Here is an 18,200-nt window from a genome sequence, read left to right as displayed (position 1 = left end):
TGTATAGATTAATGATTTTGGTAGTCAAGAACTGACTCTTTACCATTCAGTGAGGCTCAGTGTGTCCCATGGTGCCAGAGGCTGGAGTCAGATCCAGCTGTCAGGCTGGTCCTCTGGGGCCTGACGGGGAGTCTGTTCCCACCCCTCTCCTGGCTCTGGTGGTTTCTGGCATCTTAACTGCCCCTTGGCTGGTGATGCTTCACTGCAGTCCCAGGCTTCATCCTACGCAGTGTTCTCCCTGTACGCATGTCTGTTCAGATGTCCCACTGGGTGAGGGCCGCTCTCCTCCAGCACAACCATCTCCACTCATGACATCTGCAACAGCCCCATCTCCACAAGGACACATTCTGACGTCCAGGGGTGAGGACTTCCAGCGCAGGAATTGTCAGGGACACAGCTGAACCCTCAATAAAACCAAAGGCTTGAGTTCAGGAACACCCTTAATGAAAAATTACATTTTTCTCTGGTTATAAAAACAGTACCATAAAATAATGATTTTTGCAGTCTTCCCTTTAGACTAAGAGCTGACTGTTATACTTCCTAAGATCAAATCTAATGTGCGTACATATACTGTATGTTATGTGGAAACCAGACCCTTCAATCCGTGTAGCTACTTTCCTCATCACAATCTCAAGTTCCTCTCCTATATCGCTTAGCCCAGCAGCATTTGTTAGTTGGGATCTTCCCGGGCACATCTCAGTGCACACAGACTACGAAGTCAAGAGTGGACGCCCGGCTGGGAGGAGCACAGGGAACTGGGGAGCATACCTGGAGCCCACACCTGGCTTCACAGCCATCCTCCGTCACTTACTGAGGATCTTGGGCAAGTGCTCTCCCGTGTGAAGAGGATGGTAGCGTCTGCTGTCTGACACCTGTTGTACTCAGATCAGTCACAGCATTCCCTGGGGGCCCTCTGCTGTGAAAAGGCTCACTGCCTCATCAGATTGACTCATTGTTGAAAAAACATGAGTGTACTTACCAAATAATGAAATTTTTAAAAAGCCACACACACACCAGTATGTGCTTTTAGAAACGGATATAGGGACTTTTTTGCCAACATTACTTTGCCAACAAAGGTCCGTCTAGTCAAGGCCATGGTTTTTCCAGTCATCTATGGATGTGAGAGTTGGACTATAAAGAAAGCTGAGCGCAGAAGAATTGATGCTTTTGAACTATGGTATTGGAGAAGAGTCGAGAGTCCCTTGGACTGCAAGGAGATCCAACCAGTACATCCTAAAGGAAATCTGTCCTGAATATTCATTGGAAGGACTGATGCTGAAGCTGAAACTTCAATACTTTGGCCACCTGATGCAAAGAACAGACTCATTGGAAAAGACTCTGATGCTGGGAAAGATTGAAGGTGGGAGGAGAAGGGGAAGACAGAGGATGAGAGGCTTGGATGGCATCACTGACTCAATGGACATGAGTTTGAGTAAACTCCGGGAGCTGGTGATGGACAGGGAGGCCTGGTGTGCTGCAGTCCGTGAGGTCGCAAAGAGTCGGACACAAGTGAGTAACTGGACTAAACTGAATTGATAGGAACTTCCCTGGTGATCTGGAGATTAAGACTCTGCACTCCCAATGCAGGGGGCTCAGATTTGATCCCTGGTCAGGGAACTAGATCCCACATGCTGCATCTAAGAATTTGTATGCCGTTAACTAAAGATCCCAGTACAGCCAAATAAATATTTTTTAAAAATTAAAAAATGGACATAAATCTCAAATGCAAATATGCAGTTTAACGTCTCCAGTTTTAATTTTCCCCAAAATAGTATAATACCGTATCATATGAGATGCTAAAGAAAAAAAATGTGATCCCAAGTACCTGGCATATGAAAGACATTTGATAGTATACTTCTGACATTTATTCAAGCAAGACCATTAGCCAGTAATTACCTGAAAAGATGCTCACCGTCATCGGTCACCAGGAGATACCACTTGACACCCATGAGAATGGGCGTGAACAGATTCAAGAGTCCGTTACTACAAGTGCTGACAAGGATGTGAGAAGCGGGATGACATGCACTGCTGATGGGAAGGGACAGTGGTGCAGTCGCTGGGGAAACCAGTGTGGCAGAATTCCTCAAAAACACGGCATGGAATTGCCATCTGGCCCATCAGAGTCACTCCTAGGTGTATATCTCAGAGATTCAAACATGTATGTCCACACAGAAATTTGGACACAAATTTTTATGGCAGCATTTTTCATAAGAGGCAAAGACAGGCAGCTCAGACATCCGTCAGCTCCCCAGTGGGTCGAACAGTGCGCTATATCCGTGCAGTGGACTAGCAGTCGGCCATAAGAGGGAATGGAGTACTGATGCCGCCTCCAAACTTGGAAAACATTAACATAAGTAGAAGAAACTAGTTATTGTGTCGTGTGTGATCCCATTTATAGGAGTTGTCTAGAATGGGCAAATCCATAGAGACAGCTAATTAGTGTTTGCTTAAGACTGGAGGATGGGGAAATTGGGCAGTGACAGCTGATGGGTACAGGATTTCTTCTTAAGATGATGGAAATCTTGCAGAATTGTGGTTATACATATCTGTGAATATATGAAAAATCACTGAATTGTATGCTTTAGTTGGATGAATTGCATGGCATATGAATTCTCTCTCATTGATAAAGCTTTATTAACAAAAAAAAATCGTACTTCACATTTGTAAATTTATTGGAAATTTGTTTTATTTACAAGTTGTAATAACTTCACATTTGACTTTAAAAATTATCTTTTCACTGGTGCTTTGTAAGTATAAACTGAATTATGATTTGGCCTCTTTATTCTCTGTTTATATCTTATTGTAAAAAGCTTATTAACTGTAATACTAAGCTTATCTTATTACCATCTACCTCACCCTTAACCAAGTAACTTATAAGTCATTTCTCAAATCCTTCCAAGCACCTGCCAGGTAGATAGTTTACAGAGAGGAAAACTAAACTGTAGTTGCCCATAGTTACAACTAATTGGACTTTCCTGGTGGTTCAGTCAGTAAAGAATCTGCCTGCAGTGCAGGAGGCCCAGGTTCGATACCTGGGTTGGAGGATCCCTTGGAGAAGGAAATGGCTACCTACCCACCCCAGTTCAGTTGGTAAAGAGTCCTCCTGCAACGCAGGAGACCCCAGTTCAATTCCTGGATCAGGAAGATCCCCTGGAGAAGGGAAAGGTTACCCGCTCCATTATTCTGGCCTGGAGAATTCCATGGACTATACAGTCCATGGGGTCGCAAAGAGTTGGACACAACTGAGTGACTTTCACTTTCATTTTCACCCACTCTAGTGTTCTTGCCTGGAAAATTCTATGGACAGAGGAGCCTGGTGGGCTACAGTACATGGGGTCCCAAGAGTCAAACACGACTTAGTGCCTAAACCACCACCACAACTAATTGCAGAGGACATTAATTTGAAACCTAGATCTGTAGGGCTATCAAACCTTGCCTCATTGCTGTGCATGTGGCTTTTTTCAAGTTGAAATGAACTAGTAGAGAAAGGTGATGATACCCCCCGGTTGTCTGGGCACAAAGAGATTTCTGTTTCCCATTCTTCCCAGGATGAGTTTTATTGCAAAGTCCACCAATTAGACAAGGCAGCTGACACAGAGGCAACCAACCTAGCAGGTACAGAATATATTCAGTAATAGAATAAGCAGTCAGGTAAACGAGAGAGACAAGCACACACACAGGAGACATGAAAGAGTATTGCAGCATTCAGTTCAGTTCAGTTGCTCAGTTGTGTCCGACTCTTTGTGACCCCATGGACTGCAACACGCCAGTCTTCCCTGTCCATCACCAACTCCTGGAGCTTGCTCCAACTCATGTCCATCAAGTCGGGGATGCCATCCAACCATCTCATCCTCTGTCGTCCCCTTCTCCTGCCCTCAATCTTTCCCAGCATCAGGGTCTTTTTCCCCTGAGTCAATTCTTCGCATCAGGTGGTCAAAGTATTGAAGTTTCAGCTTCAGCATCAGTCCTTCCAATGAATATTCAGGACTGATTTCCTTTAGGATTGACTGGTTTGATCTTGCAGTCCAAGGGACTCTCAAGAGTCTTCTCCAACACCACAATTCAAAAGCATCAATTCTTCAGTGCTTAGCTTTCTTTATTGCCCAACTCTCACATCCATACATGACTACTGAAAAACCATAGCTTTGACTAGACAGACCTTTGCTGGCAAAGTGATGTCTCTGCAGAGTTTATTGCAGCATTATTTGGAAACAAACGACAAATAGTCAAAGGACTATTATATTGCAGTTAGTGACATTGATCTAGACCTATACATATTAACACAGGCAAATCTCAAACCACTGAATGGAAAACTAAGTACAGAAGGATACTGGGTTATGATGCTATTTACATAGTTTTAAGACATTCACAACAAAGATCTGAAACAGTACAACAAACAGCTATGTAGGCATCCAAGTGTCCATAGGCTAGACTACCCAGTTCTGTCTGTGCCGAGCCGGTAAGAGATAAAGAGCTCGGGCACCAACAGAATCAAAGCATCTACTGTCTACAACTCTCCTAGAAAATCGCACTACTGATGTTTCCGAGAACCACACTCAAAGTTTGGTTTCGTGGGTTGCTTAGTTAAAACTCAGGGAGTATATTCGAGACCTCCTCAGACTTCTTGTGACTATATGAGGTCTTGAAGATCAGCCTGGGACCTTGACTTGCTTTAGGTGGGTATCATTTTGAAGAGTTTTCCTACATTATTTTTAAATGCAACTGATCCTAGCACTCTTTTTGGCATTTTTACATTTTTCGTCAATGTTTTACAAAGAACACTCGCGGTGCCCTCAGGAGCTCAGCGCTGCCTCCCCATACCACCCCCGTCTACAGTCAGTGCTGTTGTCCCCAGTCTTCCCTCTGGCCTCTGGTTTTCTTGTCAAAAAGTGATCAAGCTCTCACACATCTCTGTGGGCAAAAAGCATCATAGAAAAGATTGCAAAGTATTTAGAAACTCTCAAAATTCATTCAATAGTTTAAAAAAAAAAGTTTGAGTAGCTCGTGGGTCCCAGGGCTGGTGCCAGCCCTGAGCAGCTGAGGTGAACAAAATCAAACTGGTTGCTGCCTTGTGGAGGAGACTCAAATGATTACAAAGAAGTGAAATGACAACTGTGGCAGCCAGAGACCACATGAAGGACATCAGACCCAGACAGGCATTCAGGGAAAGGACCTCTAGGAGACCGTGTTCAAGCTGAGATCAGACACAGAAAGTGCTGACTGGCTTGGATGTGTGTCTGTGTGTGTGTGTAACTCCGGTCCAGAAGGAACCTCAGAACCAGGCCCTGTGGTGGGACGAGGCCCTGGGGCTGGAAATATGGTGTGGTTGAGGGGAGCTAGCAGCTGCGGAGAGGCTCTGCTAAGGAAGGAGGTGTGAGGTGATGGAATTTACTTCCAAAAAGCTTGGGCGGGGGTGCTGAAAGGAGATTTGGGGAGAGAGTTAAAAATCTATGGAGATAGATAAAGGCAATTGTAAAAAAGGAATGAAATGTAAGAATTTAAAACTTTCAGCACTTCTGCCTTATAGATTCAACTCTATTATTAAGCTTTATATTTTCATAAGTTCATAACTTTGTGTTAAGTTTTAAATTACAGATTCATTAATATAGGATTTTATATTGAAGTAATTCCATTTTACTTAGGTATTCAATGAATAAACTGCTTTCTACTAAAGTGGTGTTAATCCCATTTAGATTAGAATAAGAGTATTTAAGTACATGTAAATCTGTCTACTATTTTTCCTCTTTTTCTTATGAAAACATTCTAATTTTTTCTAAATATATGTAACAGGGTGCTAGAAAATAGCAATTCTTCATAAAAGTATTAGGAAGATACTCAAACAGATATGATATTAAAAAATGCCAAGTAATCTCTTTAAAGATAGATATCTGTGGTTTGAGTGAATAATTGATATGTTAAATGGCCAAATGAGCCAATAAAAGGGGATCAGCTGAGAACTTTCTTTGCAAAGTTAATAAATTTTTGACAATGTCTATGTTTTATTTTAGTTAATAACTAAACAGAATCTTTCTTTCCTACTTACTTATTAAAAATCCTGGACTTTAAATTACGTTCTATATTATTCATGGAGATGCAAATCTGTTTGGTTTATTTTAATTCAAGTAATTTTCTCTAGTTTCTGCTAAACTTAAAATTACACCTAAGATGCTTTGAAATCTTTCATATAATCAAATGGAAATATGATTTTAAACCACCAAGAATACTGAATTTAAAAACTTTGGGTTTAAACTTTGGGTTTGCATTACTGTTGAGGGTATAAAATGACCTTTCCTTTCTTACATGCATTCTGCTCAATGTGGTTGGCCTGTGGTCATACTTCTGGCCCTAGAGAAATGTGCAGAGAATTCGAGGATAGCCAATGCTCATTAAAGAAACTCATTTATACTAGCCAGAAAGTAAGAAATAATCTCAACCCCAAAGAATGGTTAAGGGGATGGTTAAATTATTTCAGCCACATAATAGAATATTAGTAACCATACAAAAGTGTATATGAAACTTTCACAAGGGGAAAAGTGTTTATGAGAACAGGATATTAAATTACAAGCAATATGATGAACTATGTAAAATTGCTTGCATAGAAAAAAGTATTGATAGTGTGTAATTCTAAATTGTAGGAGTGCTTTTGACTTTTGTCTGCTGCTGCTGCTGCTGCTAAGTCACTTCAGTCGTGTCCAACTCTTGTGCGACCCCATAGACGGCAGCCCACCAGGCTCCCCCGTCTCTGGGATTCTCCAGGCAAGAACACTGGAGTGGGTTGCCATTTCCTTCTCCAGTGCGTGAAAGTGAAGTCACTCAGTTGTATAAAGAGTATGATTTCTTTTATATGCAGGGATAATGTTATTTTTTTATAATGAGAGCCTACAATGAACCCTGTTTTAGGTGATCATAGCTTTTTTTACTTTGGCTCAGAGATAGGTGAATTGACAATTATTTGAAAGCCTCTCTAACTGATAAGATAAAGATGGGTGCAATCTTTGTGCACCTCCTTGGTCACGACCTCTACGTGGGGCGGCGGGGGAGGGCAGGTAAGCGTGTCCTAGGAAGCAGTCCAGAGCTCCTGCATCAGCTGCTTCTCTGGTTTTCCTTTGGTTTGGAGAACATACCATCAGGGTCTGCTTGGACTGGACAGGTGAACATGAGTCTTCCCCAGAATCATGTGACTGGAATTATTGAACTAGAATGAAGATGTTGAAGAAGCAACTTCTGTAGAAAACTGCTTATGATATTCTTAAGAAAGTTCTATATAGAGCTTAATTCTGGGGGAAAATTGACCTGTTATATCTTATTCTTTTCCCCCATGATCCACAAATGTTAGGTGTGTCCTGTCATTTTACAACCATCTTTGTTAAGTGGTCAATCTCTTGCCTAATTGCATTCTTATTGCCCTGCCTTTGTTCTTTTAATATTTTATTTTACTAAAATGAATTCTTAAATACTAAAAATAAGAACTTGTGTTATATAGTTATTACTCAAAAAGTACAGTTTTCACTTTTTCATATTTTCAAATGACTGTTCTGTCTTCAAGTCTGTAAGAAAAAAATGGAAATAAGTAATGATTGATTTAAATATCAGTTAATATGCAGTGAAATAAATTGGAATCCAACACTATCAACAAAAAAATGTACCTTACTTTCCTGTAATTACTAGAACTGTTTTATACAGGAAAAATTCAGTATATAGAAAACCTGAATGTTAAACAATTCTCATTTGAGGCAGACACTTGTGTGGGTGCACAATTTAAGGCAAATAAACAGTGCCTGCTCTTCCAATGGCAGAATACTACTTTGCATCAACAGTGTGAAGACATTCTCCTGGAACAACTGCCTGCCTGCTTCCCTGCAACAGGACAGGTGTTCAGATGCTGCACCCGAGAAGGGGCCAGGAGAATGTGAAACAGTAATTTTGGGAGTCATGGATTCCCCTACTCACAGCAGGAACACAAGTTTAAGGTGCTTATCAAATCCCCTGAAATCCACAGCAAGCGCCCTGTGTTAGGAACCCCTGACCAGCAGAAGCAACAAGCACAGATTTAGCCAAACAGATTTAGACCTATTCAGGTACTTCCTTTGATTTACAAGGCATTAGCTGACCTCTCATGCTGCTTCAGATAATGGTTGTATGTGCGTTGAAAAGGTGAAGTTTTGATACCTACTTATCCATTTAACTTGATGCCTAACCTATGATGTGTTCTGACCAAACTTAAAACAGCCCGCTGGCGTCTGGGTGGTGACAGAAGGGGCCAGGTTCCTGGCCGCCGGCCCCCTTGGCGCAGCGCACCCTGAGAACATGGTGCTCGGCACCCACAGGGATGACAGCGTTCCAGGGCAGGTGGGTCCATCTGAGGCAGCCCCCCACCTGCGTAGAGCCACGTAACCTGCAGACGCAGCTGGAGCGCCCGCCCCCAGACCTGCAGCTCGTGTGTCCAGGACAGATTCCAGCGATCTTTTCCACCAGGACAGCAGATGTGGAAATTTATAAATAAGTCACTGACAGGTGAACTTGCTCTGATTCAGCAGGGTAAGCACAGATGATCTGCCAGCTGACTTGGGATAACAACTGACAGAGAAATGAAAGCAAGGAAAACGACCACATCTACCTGTTCAGCTAAAATTAGAGCGTGCTCACAGAAGCAGAATATTATGTCAGTGAAACATGCTTGAGTATCTTAATAAAATAAGGCTCGTGTCTCCAGGTATGTTACACAGATAACACATTCAGTCTAAGACCTAAGGCCAAGCATTTATCTACATCTTCAAGAAGAAGTGCAGAAAAAAACAAAGACACTAATTGGAAAAGATACGCGCACCCAGATGATCACTGCAGCATTATTTACAGTCGCCAAAATAGGGAAGCAACCCAAGTGTCCAAGAGATGACTGGGTAAACAAGACATGGTATATACATACCATGTCGTAAAAAAGACTTGCCATTGGCAGCCACATAGATAGAATTGGAGGGCGTTACGCTAAGTGAAATAAGTCAGACAGAGAAAGACAAATACTATATGTCATCACTTGTATGTGTGAAATCTAAAAAATATAACAAACTAGTGAATATGCAGACTCACAAATGCAGAGAATAAGCGAGTGGGAGAGGGGAGCAGGGGAGAGGCAGTGAAGGAATTCAGAGGGACAAACTATTATATAACATAAGCTACAAAGATGCATTGTAGCTTGGGAAATACAGCCAATATTTTATAATAACTATAAATGGAGTTTAACCTTTAAAAATTGTGAATCACTACATTGTACACATTACATGTACACCTGTGCATATAGTATTGTACATCAAATACAAGAAAAACTTCAATAAAAATAAAATGAAAGTGAAAGATAAAATAGTAAAAAAAAAAAAAAAAAGATGAAGCAAAATTCCACCAGAAAAGAAATGCCTGCATTCTGGGGGGTAGAGTGGGACCCTAAGGAAGTGCTCATGAACCAGAGGGGGAGCCTAATGCATCTGTGTCTTTTTAAATGGTTCCACGAACGTACTGTCTTAAACAGAAGCCACTAGTCATCATTCCCAATCTCTCATTGCGACTTGTGTTTTAATTGAAGGCTAATCTGAGGGATGAGGGTGAAAAGTACTTTAATAAAATCCACATTTAAATAGTGGTTTTTCCTTTAAATGTGCACTTTTTAAGGAACAATGAGAGAGTGTTTCTGTTCAACTTAGAAAAGAGCATTTGTGAATTTTGAAAATCACTCCTGGAGGTTTTTCAGGCAGTGCAGAAGCAGTAGTTCCCTTAGTGAGCAAATACGGGGCAAAGGTTCAAGAGGAAAGCAGAGGACATGTGGCAGGCGAACATCAGTGCCCTAAGGAGGCCTCACCTGTGTTTCTGAGCAAGACTGTCAATCCCAGCTTGGGCCATCAGGTCATTCACGTTCTTCTGCAAGTCTTCAATGCGACCCCCCATTTCTTCCAGTACAAGGTCAAGGAGAGCAGAACATGGACACGGGCACCTAGCTCGGCCCCTCAAAGGCTGATGGCAACGCCCTGTGGGGCACGTGAAAGGAGGGAGTCGAAGGCATGAACACCTCAGGGCCGTGCTCACTAATCGTGTCCTGCGCGGGCTTGGAGCTGCTGTTAGTCCTGGCACTGTGCACCCAGTTCTGAGAACTTGGCTCCCTTTCTTTGCACATGGATTCTAGGATGTGAGCATGTCTGGTATGTTTAACTGTGTTTTAACCAAACTCTAATCAGCATGTAAATATGATGAAAATTACCTCTGTTTAAAACAATTTCCTATTGTTTATTTTTATCATGTTCAAGAATCATCTTTACCCTGTTGGGCCTCATCTACAGGATCAAAAGTTGCAAGTAAAGGGTTCCCTCAGCAAATGATGCCCATGCGTTTTAAGGCAGGAGTTTAATTGTGTGACGTGACTTCACTTGGGGAAGTCTTAGGGCAAGTGTCCCTTTTTCTGGGTTTTCTTAAACCAGAAACAAACATTCTACCTAACTTTGATTGAATTCACATCTAACCAGATAGTCAGCTGCTGAAGTTACAAAGCAAAACAAAGCCAGGAGAGCCATTATAAAGATCCCTAGGTTGGAGACCTACCCAGTGCATGTTCAGGGTTCAGACTGTTTGAGGGAGTACAAACCCTACTGAGCAGACTATCCAGATTTATTTAAGCCTGCTGGAAAAGCCCATTGGATAGTATGTACTATATGTATGTCCTGTGTTTTATCCCTGCCTTACATAAACACCCTGCATTGCTGGTCAAGCAGGAAGTATTACCTTCGGGTAGTAATTAATACATCAGGATCTTTTGTAAAAGCACAGATGGAAACACCAGGAAGCTCCGGGTCAGCAATTATCCACCAACAGCAGAAAACAGAAGATAGTCCCCAACAGTTCAACAGTCCAAAAGCATTGCAGTATTTGTTATGAAACAGAAAAGGATATTTCTGAGGTTTAATGTTGCCGTCAGAGCTTGAAAATGTTCTTGAAGTTCCTGAAATAGATTTTCTGCCTGAAAAATTGAACAAGACAAGTGAATATATATTTACTTGTGATGCAGAGCATTCTAAGAACCATGGAAGGGGAACCATCCCTATAAACAATGAGTTGATTTCTTGTTTGAAGCTAATTTTTTTTTAAATTGAAGTACAGTTGATTTACAATGTCATGCCAATCCCTGCTATACAGCAAAGTGACTCAGTTATACATATATTCTTTTTTCATATTATTTTCCATTATGATTCGTCACAGGATATTGAATACAGTTCCTTGTGCTGTATATTAGGACCTTGTTTATCCATTCTAAACGTCATGGTTTGCATCTGCCAACCCCATCTCTCCCCCTACCCTTGGCAACCACAAGCCTGTTCTCTGTGTCTATGAGACTGTTTTTAGATAGGTTCATCTGTGTCTTATTTTAGATTTTACATAAAAGTGATATCATATGATGTTTGTCTTTGTCTGACTTACTTCACATAGTATGATCATCTCTAGGTCCAACCGTGTTGCTGCAAATGGCATTACTTCATTCCTTTTTTATGACTGAGTAGTATTCCAGTACTCTTGCCTGGAAAATCCCATGGGCAGAGGAGCCTGGTGGGCTGCAGTCCATGGGGTCGCTAATTGTCAGACACGACTGAGCAACTTCACTTTCACTTTTCACTTTCATGCTTTGGAGAAGGAAATGGCAACCCACTCCAGTGTTCTTGCCTGGAGAATCCCAGGGACGGGGGAGCGGGGGAGCCTGCTGGGCTGCCGTCTATGGGGTCGCACAGAGTCGGACACGACTGAAGTGACTTAGCAGTAGCAGTATTCCATTACATACATATATGTACCACATCTTCTTTATCCATTCATCTGTCAATGGATATTTAGGTTGTTCCCATGTTTTGGCTTTTGTGAATAATGCTGTGAAGATAGGGGCTCATGTGTCTTTTTAAATTATAGTTTTGTCTGAATATATGCCCCGGGTGGGCTTGCTGGATCACATGGTAATTCTGTTTTTACTGTTCTAGGAACCTCCCGTACTATTTTTCACAGAGGCTGCACCCTACCATTAGTTGATTTTTCACATGGTGCGAAGGCTTTCCCATGCAAAGAGTAAAGAAAATCAACCAACAGCTTCAACCAACTGGAACAGTGACAGCCGGACGGTAACTAACTAAACAAGCAGGCCTGACCCTTACCGCACACCATCCACAATTAACTCAAAGCCATCAGACATTTAAATACAAGCAACAAACTATCAGACGTTCAGAAGATAGCATAGGAGAAAATCTCTAACCTCGGCTTCCCAAAGAATTCTTAAGGAGTTTTGCTAGGGTCCCCAGAGCACACCGCGTGGGTGCACGCCGCCCCTACACTCTTGGGTGCTTGTTCGGCGGGACTGGGTTTGCAGAAACCTGTTAGGGAGCCAAACCGGAACACCATCCCTGTGACTGAAGGCGGGCATACTCAGGCTGCCCTGAGTCTCCAGGTGGAAGTCTCACCCCGTCCAGGACACTCCCTCCCCACACAGTGTTATCCCCGCTTTAGAGGCGAGAATACCAAGGCGGGTCTCCCCTGGACTCTGCTTTCCTGTGTGGAGCAGGCCCTCTGTCTGGATTGCTTCCCGGCGGTCAATCAGATTTTTTTTTTTTGGTCAGAAAAACGTGGATTCAATTGTGTACACCTAACCAAATCTTCTTAATGAGACGACCGTCCTGGGCCGTCTCATCTCTGGCGCTGCAGCTCCTTTGCAAGTGGGAAGCATCTGGGGGTAGGTGGGGAGGCGGCGCTTTGCGGGCTGGGTGGAGGGGGAGGGGGTCGAGCCTCGGGCGCGGGGCGTCCGTCCGGGAGGGGCGCTCGGCGCCGGAGGGTCCCCACTCACCACGTCCCGCAGCGCGCGCCCTCCGGGTGCTCCGGGGCCCCGTGCGTCCATGTCTGCGGCCGGCGGGCCCGGGCTGCAGGCGGGCCAGCTGGTCCCCGGCCGGCCGCTCCGCGGGGTCCGCTCCGCCGCCCTGGGCTCCCGGCGGCGATGGCCGGGGACGCGCGGAGCAAGACCCGAGCGGCGCGCGGGTGGCGGCCTGGGCGGGGCGGGATCTCGGCGGACAGGCCTATCCCAGCTCCACTGTTTATTTTCATTGCTTTAGAGCCCAGAGTGAGCACAACCTTTTAATGACCATCCTGGCAGAGAATGCACAGCATAGAAATTGCTGTTTTACACGTTTCTAAGGCACGGTGCCGTGCCGTCAGGTACCACCGCGTTGTTGTGTGACCACGACTGCCATCTGCTCCCTGAGCTTTCTCCTCGCCCCAAACCCAGGCTCTGCGCCCGGGGGACAACACCTCCCAGCTCCCCAGCCCCTGGCACTCACCCTTCCACCAAGCAGTGTTGTCACCTGTCTCCTGGGAGATCCTGGAGGCGGGGTGAGGGTGCGGGGGCGGGGATGGAGTCTGGCCGCAGCCCACTGAGGTCCTGGGCCTGGTGATCTTTCACCCAGGAGACTCTCTTCTCCCTGAACCTCTGCCATTTCTGCCCCCAACTTTAAGATTAAGAATAGTTTTTTTCTGGGATTTCCCTGGTGGTCCAGTGATTAGGACTCCAAGCTCTCACTGCCAAGGCCCCAGGTTCAATCACTGGTCAGGGAAGTAAGATCCCACAAGCCTCCTAGGGTGGCCAAAAAAAAAAAAGAAGAAGAAAGAAAGACTAGTCCTGTCCTGTGACCAACGCAGAATGGCCAACACTTGAGTCTCTGCTCTGATTTTTTGAGGATCTGGAAGGAAGGCGTCACTGCTGCCTTCTCTCCCTCTGTGTCCTGCAGGCCTGTCTGGATCGTGGCTCAGGGGGCATTTCATGGGTGATGGCCCAGGACCCTGTGCTTGGCAAGTACCTGCTTTGTTTACACATCTGCACCTCTCTGCAGGCAGGGCTGTGTCTGTATGGGTGCCCCAGCACCCCAGGGGTCTTGGCCGAGTGACCACACAGTGACATCTGGCTGCTGGCTGTGTGTTGAAGCACAGCCTTGCGTGCAAAGAAACCCAACATCCTCTTTCATCAGGAGAATGCAAATCAAAACCACCAGGGCAGCCACTTCACCCCCATTTGTGTGTAATGTGAATCAAAAGGATAATGACAGGTGTGGGCGAGGAGTGGCAGAGTCTGTGTCGCACCCAGGTAGGAAGGTGCCTGTTGCAGCCAGTCCGGCAGGTCCATAAAAAGTTGAACATAAAGTTACCAGACAACCTCAGTTCTGTCTCTGGGTATGTGCCCAAGGGAAAAGACAGCATATATCCACACAAAAACGTGTATAGAAAAGTTTATAGCAGCATTATTGACTATTAATGATAGTCAACAGGTGGACATAGCCAGATGTCCACCAACAGACGAATGGATAAACAAAATGTGGCCCCTCCTCAGGATGGAGTACAATTCAGGCATAAGAAGGAATAAATCCCTGACCCATGACACAGCGTGGATGAGCCTGGGAAGCATGATGCTCAGTGAGAAGCCAGTCACGAGAGGATGAGTGGTTAGAGTCCACCCACAGGACAGGTTCAGACTGGCAGATCCATAGAGACAGGAAGTGGAGTGGGAAGGGGAGAGATTGCATCATAGTTAAGGGGTTTCTTTCTTTCTTCAACTGTAATCTCTGTGGTTCAGTGGAAACCTACTCAGAAACTCTCTGATAATCCTGAGAATCCAATCTCTACCGGAGAAATGGGATCTGTCATTCTCTATCTAGCACCTACATTCCTTAAGAAGGGGTCAAATTCTTGGTTCTGCCTTTGTGGAACACAAATTTATTAATATGGAAATGAGAATCACTCAACAAAAGCTCATTTTGTTAAGGATATTAAATCCCAGGAACTAGGTTCAGGGGAAAAATTCTCTAATGAAGCTGATCTTGCAAATCTACAACAGGAGAGTATTCAAGTGTGCTGTGAAGCAGCAGAAACTAGACAATGCTTCACTGGTGCAAAGACAGGCTGAGGAAGAAAACGGAGTCTGGTTAAGAAGTACACAGGACTTCCCTGGTTGCTCAGTGGTAAGGAATCTACCTGCAATGCAGGAGACCTAGGTTTGATCCCTGGGTCAGGGAGATCCCCTGGAGAAGGGAATGGCTATCTACTCCAGTATTCTTGCCTGGACAATTCCATTGACAGAGGAGCCTAGTGGGCTACAATCCGTGGGGTCACAAAGAGTTGGATGACTAAGCGACTAACACTTTCACTCTCACTCACAAGAAGTACACAATGGAATCAAAGACACAGACCACAAGAGCAGCAGCTAAATATAAAACAAAACTTTAAATCAGAAAGCTAGAATTTTAACTCTGAGAGATGAGAACATTGGTGTGACCGATGTGACCCAACCACTAAGGCTGAAGAAGCCAAAGCTGAAAGGTTCTATGAAGACCTGCAAAAGATCTTCTAGAAGTAACACCAAAAAAGATGTCCTTTTTATCATAGGGGCTGGAATGCAAAAGTAGGAAATCAAGAGATACCTGGAGTGACAGGCAAGTTTGGCCTTGGAGTACAAAATGAAGCAGGGCAAAGGCTAGGGGAGTTTTGCCAAGACAACTCACTGGTCATAGCAAACACCCTCTTCCAACACAAGAGATGACTCTACACATGGACATCACCAGATGGTCAACACTGAAATCAGATTGATTATATTCTTTGCAGCCGAAGATGGAGAAGCTCTATACAGTCAGCAAAAACAAGACCAGGAGCTGACTGTGGCTCAGATCATGAACTCCTTATTGCCAAATTCAGACTTAAATTGAAGAAAGTAGGGAAAACCACTAGGCTATTCAGATATGATCTAAATCAAATCCCTTACAGTTATACAGTGGAAATGACAAATAGATTCAAGGGATTAGATCTTGAGGGATTAGTGCCTGAGGAACTATGGACGGAGGTTCATAACATTGTATAGAAGGTGGTGATCAAAACCATCCCCAAGAAGAAATGCAAAAAGGCAAAATGGTTGTCTGAGGAGGCCTTACAAATAGCTGAGAAAAGAAGACAAGCAAAAGGCAAAGGAGAAAGGGAAAGATATATCCATCTGAATGCAGAGTTCCAAAGAATAGCAAGGAGAGATAAGAAAGCCTTCCTCAGGGATCAGTGCAAAGACATAGTGGAAAACAATAGAATAGAAGGACTAGAGATCTCTTCAAGAAAATCAGAGATTCCAAGGGAACATTTCATGCAAAAGTGGGCACAATAAAGGACAGAAATGGTATGGACCTAACAGAAGCAGAAGATATTAAGAAGAGGTGGCAAGAATACACAGAAGAACTGTACAGAAAAGATCTTCACGACCCAGATAATCATGATGGTGTGCTCACTCATCTAGAGCCAGACATCCTGGAATATGAAGTCAAGTGGGCCTTAGAAAGCATCACTACGAACAAAGCTAGTGGAAGTGATGGAATTCCAGTTGAGCTATTTCAAATCCTGAGAGATGATGCTGTGAAAGTGCTGCACTCAATATGCCAGCAAATTTGGAAAACTCAGCAGTGGCCACAGGACTGGAAAAGGTCAGTTTTGATTCCAATCCCAAAGAAAGGCAATGCCAAAGAATGTTCAAACTACCACACAATTGTACTCATCTCACACACTAGTAAAGTGATGTTCAAAATTCTCCAAGCCAGGCTTCAACAGTATGTGAACCAATAACTTCCAGATGTTCAAGCTGGATTTAGAAAAGGGAGGGAACCAGAGATCAAGTTGCTAACATCCTCTGGATCATAGAAAAAGCAAGAAAATTTCAGGAAAACATCTACTTCTGCTTCATTGATTACACTAAAGCCTTTGACTGTGTGGATCACAACAAACGGGAAAAGTCTTCAAGAGATGGGAATACCAGACCACCTGACCTGCCTCCTGAGAAATCTGTATGCAGGTCAAGAAGCAACAGTTAGAACCAGACATGGAACAACAGACTGGTTCCAAATTTGGAAAGGAATACATCAAGGCCATATATTGTCACCCTGCTTATTTAACTTATATGCAGAGTACATCATGCAAAATGCCAAACTGGATGAAGCACAAGCTGGAATCAAGATTGCCAGGAGAAATATCAATAACCTCAGATATGCAGATGAAACCACCCTTATGCCAGGAAGCAAAGAGGAACTAAAGAGCCTCTTGATGAAACTGAAAGAGGAGAGTGAAAAAGCTGCCTTAAAACTCAACATTCAGAAAAAGAAGATCATGGCAGCTGGTCCCATCACTTCATGGCAAATAGATGGGGAAACAAAGGAAACAGTGACAGACTTTATTTTGGGGGGCTCCAAAATCACTGCAGATGGTGACTGCAGCCATGAAATTAAAAGACACTTACTCCTTGGAAGAAAAGTTATGACCAACCTAGACCTCATATTAAAAAGCAGAGACATTACTTTGCCGACAAAGGTCCATAGAGTCAAAACTATGGTTTTTCCATTAGTCATGTATGGATGTGAGCATTGGACCACAAAGAAAGCTGAGCACTGAAGAACTGATGCTTTTGAACTGCGGTGTTGGGGAAGACTCTTGAGAGTCCCTTGGACAGCAAGGAGATCAAGTCAGTCAATCCTAAAGGAAATCAGTCCTGAATATTCATTGGAAGGACTGATGTTGAAGCTGAAGCTCCAGTACTTTGGCCATGTGATACAAAGAACTGACTCACTGGAAAAGATCCTGATGCTGGAAAAGACTGAAGGCAAAAGAGGGGGACGACAGAGGATGAGATGGTTGGATGGCATCACCAACTGGATGGACATGAGTTTGAGCAAGATCAGGGAGTTGGTGATGGACAGGGAAGCCTAGCGTGCTGCAGTCCATTGGGTTGCAAAGAGTCAGACACTACTGAGCGACTGAACAAACTGAACTGAATGTAAGAGGAAGTTCTATCCTCTGAAGCATGAATGCCAGCGGAAGCAGCCTGATGCCCCTCTGAGTCCATGTGAATGGCTTAATTTCTAAGGCCTTCAGTCTAAGATGCTGCTGATTTTAAGATGCACCATTCTTGCTAGAAAGGAAGAAATGCTGCCAATGAGCTGTGCTGTTTTTTTATGTTATATTCATTAAAAGAGCTCTTTTATAGTTATTGATGCTGGGTGATAGATACATGGAGTTCACTGCTACGATCTCTACTCTTGTGTATGTTTTAAATTCTCACTTAAAAATTCTGTAAGAAAGGAAGAGTTCTTTCAGGGTACTTATTTGAATATACAGATTTTTTT

At 43.7% G+C, this 18,200-nt stretch overlaps 1 protein-coding gene across 2 annotated transcripts; it reads right to left on the bottom strand.

Annotated features, from left to right (window-relative positions):
• Positions 1-49: 49 nt before the first annotated feature.
• HSBP1L1 (heat shock factor binding protein 1 like 1) lies at positions 50-13,004 on the bottom strand. 2 transcript variants are annotated; one of them, XM_040264406.1, is made up of 4 exons: positions 12,857-13,004; positions 10,933-10,999; positions 9,851-9,944; positions 50-439 (listed from the first exon to the last, which is right to left on the bottom strand). In XM_040264406.1, the coding sequence occupies exons 1-4, from the start codon at positions 12,905-12,907 to the stop codon at positions 406-408; spliced, it is 246 nt and encodes an 81-aa protein (XP_040120340.1). In that variant the 5' UTR covers positions 12,908-13,004; the 3' UTR covers positions 50-405. The 2 variants fall into 2 exon arrangements, with proteins under 2 accessions (XP_040120340.1, XP_040120341.1); XM_040264407.1 differs by lacking the exon at positions 50-439 and adding an exon at positions 3,532-7,547.
• Between the last annotated feature and the right edge of the window lie 5,196 nt (positions 13,005-18,200).

Source organism: Oryx dammah, unplaced genomic scaffold, assembly GCF_014754425.2.
Source record: "Oryx dammah isolate SB20612 unplaced genomic scaffold, SCBI_Odam_1.1 HiC_scaffold_22, whole genome shotgun sequence".
In the NCBI taxonomy this organism is placed as follows: domain Eukaryota; kingdom Metazoa; phylum Chordata; class Mammalia; order Artiodactyla; family Bovidae; genus Oryx; species Oryx dammah.
Note: the sequence above shows the minus strand (reverse complement) of the source record. Positions and strands in the feature narration are given on the sequence as shown.